This window comes from Erythranthe guttata, chromosome 4 (assembly GCF_056151865.1).
Source record: "Erythranthe guttata isolate IM_541 chromosome 4, IM_541, whole genome shotgun sequence".
NCBI lineage: Eukaryota > Viridiplantae > Streptophyta > Magnoliopsida > Lamiales > Phrymaceae > Erythranthe > Erythranthe guttata.
In genome coordinates, this window is record NC_142536.1 from 9886201 (window position 1) to 9898041 (window position 11841).

At 40.0% G+C, this 11841-nt stretch overlaps 1 protein-coding gene across 1 annotated transcript; it reads left to right on the forward strand.

The window, feature by feature from the left end:
* The first annotated feature begins 5157 nt into the window (after positions 1-5157).
* Positions 5158-11484, forward strand: LOC105954911 (peroxisome biogenesis protein 3-2). Its single transcript, XM_012978594.2, has 7 exons — positions 5158-5430; positions 5658-5819; positions 5913-6112; positions 6225-6355; positions 8114-8241; positions 10620-10808; positions 11015-11484. Coding segments are annotated over exons 1-7 (1065 nt in total). The 5' UTR covers positions 5158-5428; the 3' UTR covers positions 11268-11484.
* The last annotated feature ends 357 nt before the right edge of the window (positions 11485-11841 follow it).

Here is an 11841-nt window from a genome sequence, read left to right on the forward strand (position 1 = left end):
CGTTAGGGTTTTATGCAAGACACTATAAATACTTGATTTATAGGTCTTGCACACATACAACACACGAAACCCTAACCCTAGCCGCTCCCTCTCTCTCGGCCATTCTCCCCCCGCGGCCACCACCGCCGCCGTCGCCGGAATCTTGCCGGAATCGGCCATCTCTTGGCCGATTCGCATTGGTAGCTTTTTCCTTCTTTCTATTCTTCCGTTTTTCTAACTATTACGTGTCTAGTGCCACGTGTTTAGTCGATTGAAGTATACGAGGTGAAATCCGAGAGGAGGAAGATCGAAGATCGAAGAATCGAGGAGCAGCACACGAGCCGATGCCGCACGCAATCCCACGCACCGCCGCAACTCTTCTAGTAGCTGCTGCCGTTTCGCCATTGCTGCCCTGGATTGCACGGATTGGTTTCAGTGGCAATATAGCTTTGCATAGTGCGCCTGCCTCACGCTTTAAGAGGTAAATTTTCGAATCCATTGTCGTTAGATTCGATTACATTTAAATTGAATATATATGTTCGTTCTAGTATGAAACTTGTATGATTTTATGTGACTACATGAAATTTTTTATTTATTGCGAGCATGATTATTTGATTTAAACGCGAGCATGCTAATTGATTTAAATTCGGTTGAATTATTAAGCATGTATGTTGTTTTTAATTTCGCTGGAAGCGCAAAGGTACGCAATTAATTATTTTCAATTACCGGGCCTGTGTTTATGTGTTTTAAATTCGTTAAATTCGAATAAAATTTTTGTTTTCCGCTGTGTACATGTGTCCGATTCCTAACAGTGGGCCTCTGCGCGGACGACGCGAGGTGCAATGCAGGGCGCGGAGGGGGGTGAACGGCGGTGCGGGTTGAGTGGCGCACTAGGTGGCTGGCAACGCTAGATGGGGCTGGTTCCATGCATCTTCGAGGTGGCGCTAGGAGTGACTAGAGCAGTTGGTGGCAGGGGAGGAGAGTAGGTGGATAGAGTGCCGGAGTGAGTTGTCGCCTCGTGGGAGTTGTCACACCGCGATGTCGTAGTACCAAACAAGTTATCTCCTTGTAGGAGATTGTCTTGCAGTGGGGTCGTAGTACTGAGCGAGTTGTCTCCTCGTGAGAGTTGTCTCCCAACGTGGTAGTAGGCCGAGAAAGTCTTCTCGTGGGAGTTGTCTCGTAGCGGAGTCGTAGTACCGAGCGAGTCTCCTCGTGGGAATTGTCTCGCTGTGGAATCATGGTACCGAGCGAGTCTCATCGTGGGAGTTGTCCTGCAGCGGAGTCGTAGTACCGAGCGAGTCTCCTCGTGGGAGTTGTCTCACAGTGGATTCGTGGTACCGAACGAGTCTCCTCGTGGGAGTTGTCTCCCAGTGGATTCGTGGTACCGAGCGAGTCTCCTCGTGCGAGTTGTCTCGCACCAGAGTCGTAGTATCAAGAGAGTCTCCTCGTGGGAGTTGTCTCGCAGCGGAGTTGTCGTACGGAGAGAGTCTCCTCGTCGGAGTTGTCTCACAGCGGAGTCGTGGTACCGAACGAGTTTCCTCGTGGGAGTTATCTCGCAGCTGAGTCGTGGTACCGAGCGAGTCTCCTCGTGGGAGTTGTCTCGCAGTGGAGTTGTGGTACCGAGCAAGTCTCCTCGTGACAGTTGTCTCACAGCAGAGTCGTGGTACCGAGCGAGTCTCCTCGTAGGAGTTGTCTCGCAGTGGAGTCGTAGTACCGAGGGAGTCTCCTCGTGGGAGTTCTCTCGCACCAGAGTCGTGGTACGGAGCGAGTCTCCTCGTAAGAGTTGTCTCCCAGCAGAGTCGTAGTACCGAGCGAGTCTCCTCGTGGGAGTTGTCTTGCAGCGGAGTCGTGGTACCGAGCGAGTCTCCTCGTGGGAGTTGTCTCGCAGCGGAGTCGTAGTACCGAGCGATTTTCCTCGTGGGAGTTGTCGCACAGCAGTTCGTAGCACCGAGGGAGTTGACTCCTCGTAGGAGTTGTGTGGCAGCGATGTGGTAGCACCGACCGAGTTGTCTGCACGTATGAGTTGTCTCGCTGCGGGTAGATACGAGGGTGGGGCTGGTGGCCTAATTGAGCTAGACATGCGAGACGATGTCCAACGCTTGAGTGGGATGTCCAGTCCTTGAGATGTAATGTCCAACCCTAGGGTGAAGAGATGAGGAGAAGTCCAGCCTTGGGATGAGATGTCCAGCCTTTGAGATGGGATGTCCAACCCTTGAGATGGGATGCCCAACCTTAGGGTGTAGAGATAATGGGATGTCCAGCCTTTCAGATAGGATGTCCTGCCCTTGAGGAGAGATGAGGGTATGTCCAGCCTTGGGATTGGATGTCCTGCCCTTGAGATGAGATACCCAGCCCTTGAGAAGAGATGAGGAGATGTCTAGCCCTTCAGATGCGATCCCTAACCTTAAAGTGGAGAGATGAGGGATGTCCAGCCTTGGGATGGGATGTCCAACCTTTGAGATGGGATGCCCAGACCTTTAGGAGAGATGGGGGGATGTCCAGCCTTTGGAATGGGATGTCCAGCCTTTGGAACGAGATGTCCATCCCTTGAGATGGGATTGGCGTTAGCAGCGCGATTGAGGGCTTTGTCGGCACCGCTAGCGAGGGCGCACTAAGGCTTGTGAGCGGCACCAGCGACGCGGAGACATGGGAGGGTCGAGCGCCGCGGGTGGAGAGAAAGAGGTGGCGTCTGCATGTGGCGGTGCTGGTGACATTTTTTTATTTTTTTTGGGCGCTACCAAAGCCTTGGAGAGAGTGATCCATAAAGTCATGGTGAGGGTGACCCAAGTTATTGCGGTATTAGAGACCTCATATTGGTGGGTAGACTCAGGTAGGTGGACTCTGATAGATGGAACATATGTAGATCTGAGATCGTCATCGGAGGGTAGGGGTTCTCCTGGTCACCTTGTTTACTTCGCGATCTAGGTTGCATTCCCACAAACAACGCGAGAATGATGTTGTATCACTCACCTTGGGTGGATTAAACGGGAACACGAGGGTAGGTCACTGCACGCGAGTAGGTGATCTTGGTCGGAGTTCCTGCCGCGTAAAGAGGAACACCTGAATCTCAATCCTGCAAGACTAAGACACGTGAACTAAGCCGGGGTTGATCCGGCGGAAACCCCTCCGACGCTAAAGTCAGATAAATGTCTAGGCATGTAGACAGGCAGGTAGAACAATAGAGTTCTGGTTATCGATCAGAACTTGAGAATATAACGTATCTTGTAAAGTGAGGTAGATGGTTTATTTATAGTGTAATTAGTAGAACCCGTATTAGAGTAGAACTCTAAGTAAGATTAGTAAATCCTAATGGACTTGTAAGATCTTGTGAAATTGGGCCATTAGTTAATCACCTTGTAGATGGATTGGGCCTTAAATGACCCACATATTAATTGAGTTATTGGGCCGGTCCAATAAGGTACATCATGGATTTATGAATGATTTATCTACTACACATGAATGTATGCGATATGTTCGGTCCATCTACATCTCAGGTACCTAGTTTTAGAGATTTAGTTGTGCCATCTATGAATGATTACGTTCCAGATACGCCATAGTCCAATTCTCTAGTTACCCCATATCCTCCTGCTATTGATACTTACTTCACTTCATGGGGTCCACATTTGGAGCTCAACTTGGGATACTCAAATCCCCAAGAGCGGGCGCGACTACAGTATAATGTTTTCCTTGTTCAATATCCAGCGGATGACACCAACTTGTTGATGACATACCAGTAGAGCGTGACGTTCGACGAGATGGTAGGCATCGGAGGACTAGACTACCACCTACATGTGGGACCGGTGGACATAGGCAGTAACGTTTTATGACTCTTTTTGTACAGCTTCTTTTATTATTGTTTTGGCGATATTTATTTTGTATGACTATTTTATTTGGTAAAACTCACTTTATTATTGTTAACGTATTTTTAAAGTTGTGTTTTATTGCGTTAATTTGATGATTGAGAATTTTACATGCTTATAAATATGCAATAGGCTAACAAAAAAATATGCCATTATATTTGTTTTCTACTTTTTTTAAAGATAAAAAAATGCTGAAAATTCGAATAAAAAAATGACGTGGCTGAAGTGCCTGTTGACTGAAGCGACATGTCATGAAGTCGCCATGCCACGTGGCGACAAGCCCCAATTTGTTGACACTCCTGAAAAATCAAGCACGAGATAATTCATAGATCTTTGGGCTTTGATTATCAAGGAATAAAGACTTACAAATAAAGCCCGAGGATTGGCATTCCATTGTTGTCAATTTATATGTATATGGTTACAATTATCTAAGTTCCAAATGTGCCTATGATGTAGCACCTGGTGGACTGTTAGCTACTGTGTATCATCTTACCAGAATAGAGTATGGTGTGGATCAACCGGCCAAAAGAGGTATGCATAAAAGTATTTGCCTCAAGGAGAAATCCTAGAATTCCTTCTATTCCCTGGTTAAGGAAAAACGTCGAGTTCGAGAACGAGAATCTTATGATATGTTAGGAATTTCTTATGGTAATCATCTGCACTTGAAACGTATCTTAATGCTTGAAAGTTGGATATAATGGCCCTTATGTAAGGATTATATTGCCCCCAATTTTTATAAAATACAAGATACTCATTGAATGATAAAAGAGTAATTTCCACTTATAAAATTTCAAAAGATTTAAGGGTTGAATCTTCTGTTCTAGATTAACTAGAATAACTGAAGTCCCTTTTCTTTTGTACTATGAAATTTTGTTGTGTATAGGCAAACAAAAAATCCAAGATTAGGGATTCGTTAGGATTTTTACATTTATTGAGAAGATAGTTATTTCGAATGAGCCGGAGCAATAGGATGAATCAGACGGGTTCTGCATCATGAACCTTGTAGTGCCTCTATTGCTTAGACCGGTTCAAGCAAGTCAATGTCGAGATGAGTTGGGAAATAAAATATGAACGAAATTACAAAGAAATGAAAGGGTATCAAATTCCATTTGTTTGAACTGTATGTAAATCGAATCTTGTCTATTTAAATTTTGAAGCCCTATTGTGTGTACATCTTTTAAAAACAACCCTAAAAGAATTTTGCCCCGTTAAAGTGTAAGTTGTGAATATATATCTTTATTTGAATAGAATCATAAAATATAGGGACTAAGTTGAAACATTTGAAAACTTAAGTGACCTTACTAAGATTTGTATTCTTGCAATCGACCCTGCCCAAATCAGAACTAATATAGAATTGTCGGCGTCACCAGCCCCAATCCATTTCCGCCGCCTCGAAGAACACAGTTACACCACGAACACCGCCGGAATCCGTCCGATAAATCGCCGCATATATTGCCGCTCCGGCGGATAAATTGCTTTTTTTAGATTCTGGAACACTCCAGCCGCTATATGCCTGAACTTTGTCGCGGTGGCCTCCGTTCCGGTTCCATTAACCCATTCCGGCCGCTATAGCTGCGTTCCGGTGAACCATGTATGCAATTATACATAAAAAAATGTGATTTTACCTGGAATTAGCTGTTGCTTGTGTCTCAAATAGCTCGTACCGTTTGTCTGTTTTCCTAAATGATTTTACTGGAAGGGGCTTTATTTATGCTCAATAATGTACTCTTTATGACTTACCTTTTTTTTTTTTTTAGTTCTATATTTGCAGTTAAGCTTTTGATATTTGAATATGTTGTGTTTCTGGTTTAATGATAGGGAATTTTGGAGGAGACATAAGAGAAAAGTGTATATTACACTTGGGGTTTGTGGGAGTGGGTATCTACTGTTCAAATCCTACGATGCTTGGAGGCGTAGGATCGGTGATCTCAAGAAACAACTCGCGGATGATAAGGAAGAGGGTGAACTCCTTAAAGCCCAGTTAAGAATGGCTGACCCTCTTATTTTACGTCGTTTCTTTTGATGAAACTCAGTGCTCATGCTTTATTGTTTACTCTGTTTGCTGATTCACAGAGTCCGAACTCATTTTGAGAACATTCAGCGAACAATGGATTCCATAATACTTCCAAAAGTAATGGATACATTAGATAAACGATTAGCCGAGAACTTGGACCTTACGCTCTTGTTGGATAGATTAATGCAAGGGAAGGGTCAACCGAACACTTTAACTGCGAACGAGAAACATGAGTTGTGGGATAGACTCAAATGTCTGAGTATGGATCAACACTTTTTCTTTCTTGTTGTACATTGCATAAGTTTTTGTTCCTCTTAAATTTCTCAAATAAATTGTTGTTTCTGTATTTATGATCTGTGTGTGTTTTCCAGGTTTTACAAAATTGGTGTCATCTCTTTGGTCAATGACTATGCTGAGCCTCTATCTTAGGGTACAAGTCAACATATTGGGGAGACATCTATTTATTAATACAGCACGTGGTCTTGGAATTTCTCAGCTGCTCGTAAGAATAATTCTATCTATAGTAAAATCATCTGATCGCAATAAATATATGAGTAGTACTTTATTACTGTCTGTCGTTCTGATTCAATTAATGCATAAGACAGCTTATATTAATAATTCCCCATATCAAATGACTTTAGAAAGATGAGAACCCCCCCCCCCCCTCCCCCCCCCCCCCTAATGTACTCAAACTTGAGCGACAATCTTCATGTGTGTGAATAGCTTGGAGGAAAAATCTATCTTAAGAGTAGAAACAGTCTTTTAGAAGCCTGAACTGGAATAGGATTGTCGTTAGTAAGAGGCCTATCTAATCGGCTTCTCCCTTATTTCAACTTCTATCGTTTATTATTTTCTTTCTGCAAATAGAACACTAGGATAAGATTTTGTTGTTTAATCCTAGTGCATGTGATGGTATTTGCTGGTACTTGTGTGCATTTACCAACTTATCTATCTTTTAGAACAGTTTTGTTCAAAAGTGAGATGTTGTGTTGGTACTTTATCTGGATTATATTGTGGGTTTATTGGATAGAATTTACTAATTCATAATCGCTTGGATCTGATTCCATTTTTTCACTGCTTATTAGTTTTGTTTTATGCATGTGCAATTTGTGGGGTTAAGTTAGTAATATGCTGTAGACACTGGACACCATTAAGAAGACTTCGTGTTTAAAACTGTTTTAACTTTTACTAATAGCATGATAATTGATACAAGGGACCAAAACATTCTCTGTATGTGTCAACTCTCTGACAAGACGGAATTTTATCCTTCTCAAGTATTAGATGTTGAGCAAAGTAACTGTGCTGCGGAAACATGGCAGGAAATAAAATTATCCGTTCGAAAGAAAATAATATTTAATTTAATTCGTTTCATGCCTTTTAAGTTTTTTGTTCTTTACTGTCTGCATCTGTTACTGGTAAAAAAAACTAGATTTCTTTTATCCATCTGCTCAGCGTTCTGTTTATAATCATAGGAGAGATATTCACCAATAAAAAATTGCTTATACGCTGAAGATTGAAGTGTTCTCTTACATGATACTCTCTAGGTCTCTAGGTGAAGTGATAATATACTCCAGCATAAACGCACGTCTCTGTACTTAATATTTATCTTAATTTTGCATAAAGAAACAGCTCACAGTTTTCCTCTTCTAGGAAAGAATATTACCTCAGTTTTGCTCATCCGAAGTATAAAGGTACACCTATGTAGTACTGGAATAGTAAACCCATGCAATAGTGCATCAAATGATTGACCCATAACAACTCAGACTCAAACTTAAGTCTCTACAGCTAAAATCCAAACCTGTTATCTAGTTTTGACCACGTTCTCATTTGTGACCATCATCTTTTTTCGTTATTTCCTTGCTTTCTGGGTTGCTAATTGGTGGGGCTGGTGTTGAATAGGGAGACATACACTGTTAATTATAAATTGGATGTCTGCTTGTTTGTAACATCTGGATGTTATTCAATATTAAGTAAATCTGATCAGATTATTTCAGGCATCAATTGTTTTATGTGTATTTTTAAGTCATCATTGCCTTTTTCCTCTTTCCGTTTAAATTAAAATCATTTGCGTAAAAAAACCCAATAATATTTTTGTATCAGTGAGCATGTCCGGTGCTTTTTACAATGTTTATTCAGTGGTATTCCAGTGAAGAACTTCGAGATTCCAGTGAGCTTGCTGTAGTTATTGGATGTAGGAAGAGTTTGTATTAGTCTGATCTTTAGATGTTTATCTGAAAAATGTCTCATTTATGCGATCCAGGATGAAGCTGAACTAATTGACAAAAATGATGAAGAGCAGTTTATGGACTCTGCTTATTACCTTTCCAATTATGGCCTGCCTGCCTTGTTAGCTAATGCAGAGGCAGCAACGTCGGAAGTCCTCAAGGGGTATGTCTTTAGATGTATTAATACCTAATTGGGTTTGTGCATATTTATGTTTTTACTTTAGTGGAGGAATTCTGTTTTCCACGTTCATATGTTTTTTTTTTTTTTTTGCTGTCTGATTGTTCATACTTCATATGCTTTTGTCACTTTGTTTTCGTTGTTTAGTATTCTGAAAAGGCTTCTTCTAAGAGCTTTGACAGCCCTGAAATTTTCAACTGTTATTGAAGCTACGTTCTTCCCTAGTTTCAACAGCTTCTTTCATGTAAAGACTCAATTTAATCTGCGCATGTGTACACCCTTGATATGACCAATGACATGTTATCTGAAAACTCTGGCCGAAAAGTAAACTCATGCCCCATTTAACCTCCAGCTTGTGTAGTCTTTGAAAGAAACTACTTTGAATGACAGATAACATTTTGGGATGTTTTCCTTCAGTTGTAAGGATCTCTAAAATTATACCATCGTCTCTTCTTCTCCTCACTTATAACCTTTCTCAATTATTTCATATAAACTTGTCATATTCAGCACATAATTATTGTTTCCTGCTTCAAATGAGCATTAACATAGATTCTCTCCTTCAGGGCATTTATCATGTAAGGTAATCATGACTGAAGTATTTGACATGTTTTATTGTTGTGCTCAATTTTGTCCTAGAAGTTTTTCTTTCATGCTTTAGCATGTATCTATGATTCCTTTAATCGTTCCAGCACCCGATCAGCCTTACAACCCCATGTTGTACAATCTAATATGGTGCATTAAGACGAGGGATTCTATTATTTTAATCATCCTAAACCACCAGGTAGGGCCCGAAGAAGGTAGCTGATATGATGAGTAGTTGACAGTAATGCTTGAAAAATTTTAGACGGAGAATTGGATTCTTGGAAAAATATGATTTGTTTGATGGTCTCGATCATTATTTTTGTTTGTAACAGATTTGTGGAATCTTGTTGTAGATGTGAAAGTATGGTAGTAAGGGCTTCTAGAAGAAAAATGAGAAAAAAATATAAAAGCATCAACCATTTGTCTTAAGGAAATGATTGAAATTTCAATGTTTTTTTTTTAATCTCTGGGCACATCTTTAAAACTGGAAGATGGTTTATTTTTGCGAAGTGTTACGGTAGTTAATTTTCTGGTAAGCAGGGTCATTTAATTCCCTTTTAGAGTTATATTTCCAATTTTATAACGGAGAAAGATGTTACGGAGAAGAATTTGAGAAACAAATTAATGTTTGATTGTATTTTGAGAAGAAACAATTTACGTTGATAGTCATATTTTAGAAGTGTAGCGAGCAAAAGTGTTTTGGGAGATTTTTTTTTAAATTTTAAGGTGATGTTTGTTTGTATTTTAGTGAATACATTTGTTGTAGAGTAAAATTACGTCTCAAGGAGAGAGAAAAGTGTAATGTGTTTCAAAAAAATTCCAAAAAAGCTTTCGATTTCTAACTTGGAAAGGAAAACGGAAAGATTTATAAGAAACGGGGCACACATTAAGTTTATCTACTTGGCTACTCTCTCAACTCATCATGTGCTAGTTTCTTGTCCATGAGTGATTATATGAATTAGGTACAAATAGGATTGAGCTTGTATGTCTCGTGAGTACTCTGACATGTTATGTATAACTGAAGGTAAATACTTATGGAACTAATGTACGTAAATCTTCAACAAACTTAGTCGTTTGAACTTATCATAAGCCCCAAATAATGATATATTTCGAGAGTCAATTTCTTTAGCTAGTCCGGAAGAGGAGGTTATTTCTCTTTTATTATATTCTTTTCCTAAATACACTGATTGAATCTGCAGCTGATATAATTATTTACACGTCATAGAAAGTTAGGGTGGTAGGTAACTGATCAAGGCTACAAAAACTTGGTACTACTGATATCGGCAATTTTTCACAGTTTCAGATTGTTCTGATCGTTTTCGTAAATTAAGGTGATTTAGTTTTGCCTTGTGTAATTCCATCAAGTTTTGTCACAAGATGAGGTGGTTTGCTTCCTCCTATATTTGGTAGTGAAGCAAGTTAAAAGTTCTTTGCGCTGTCTTGTCTGCTTTCCAGTTTTCCATTCCAACATAAATGTTCTCTTGTTGTTTGTTTGTTAGTGGCTTTATTTCCGAGTTGAGTTATGAATTTCTATTTGGACTACTCTCTTAAGGTCAATTACTTATCCCGATTTCTTGATTTCACATATGCATAATGCATGTGGATTCTTATTTAAATTCTGATTTGCTATGTCCCAGATGAAGTCTTTGAAACTCCCACTGCCCCTATTACATGTTTAATGTAATTGTTGTTTCTTGAATCATACTCCTTTTACCATTCAATAAGAATATTGTTCGTTAAACGGCAATGTAAATACGTTAATATCGAAATCCCATGTGCAGAAAGCAACTGAAGGATTACTTCAATGTTTCGACACTTCATGATGCGATTATTCAGATAATGGACACTTTAATGATCATGCGAAGCCCTCATTACTGGGTGGGTTATTTGATGCCTGAAGATTACTCTGATCGTTCTCGTGCTACGAAATTTGATTTACTTATGGGAGAAACACGTGCAGTGTTATTAAGGTATGATTTATCTGCACCACTTTAAGTTTAATCTAGAGTCCTAAGTAATCTCCGTTTTTTTTCTTTTGATTCTTTCGAAATAACAGAAGCTTTTCGTTACTTTTTGCTCAATATAAGCATCTTATTTGCTTGTTTGTTCCGGGTTTTTTGGAAGATGCTGACTGAATGTACTAATGGTTGTGTGTGTTTGTTACGTTTTTGGACAGCGCTGAATTTGCCAACATCGTTGACATATCACTTGGGGCGGTGGTGAAGCGAGTGTTGAAAGATGTAAGCATCAGTTGTGGAGAAAACAATTTAATGTCTGGGATCCCACTAGCTAGAGTTATACCAAGAATAGCTCATATATCGGACTCGCTTATCGGAGAAGATAATAGATTTAGGTATATCCGAATTACCCGAAGCATACCGGAAGTTGAACAATTCTTTACCCTTTTATACTCTAGCACACCAGTCTAATATTAGTCTACAACAACTATTGTTTCTCTACTCTGTGGAACTTGAAAATGTGAACGTTGATCTGCAAGGCTTCAGGAGAGAATAAGGTAGATAGAGTATCTTTGTATTCTTGTAGTTTTACTCTCCAAAATGTTTTTGATTGTGTTTCTTATTTGATTCAGTTCAGTTTCTTATTAGAAACAATGCCGACGAGCTTCGTAAGGTTGTCGTTATCTCAGACAGCTTGGTTTTTTTTTTTTTTTTTTTTTTTTTTCCCTCTTTCTATTTTTTCCGTTTTCTTTGGGGGGGGGGGGGGGGGGGGGGTTTGGTCTCAGTATTTTCACCGAAATCTTTTAAGTTGTAAATAGGTCTCTGTGGTGGTTATTGGATTGTTGTTTTCAAATAAAGTGCGTACTTATTCCATTCAATTGTATAATGTTTATGTTTAGGGGTTATTTTGTAGACCCCTTATTTCCAAATTATATAGAACTAACTACCAAGTGGATTACACTCTAGGGGAAACTCCCCTCATTTCGAAAATATTTTGACATACCCCATGGGCCACTGTGAAGTTATTATAATACCCTTCTAAAAT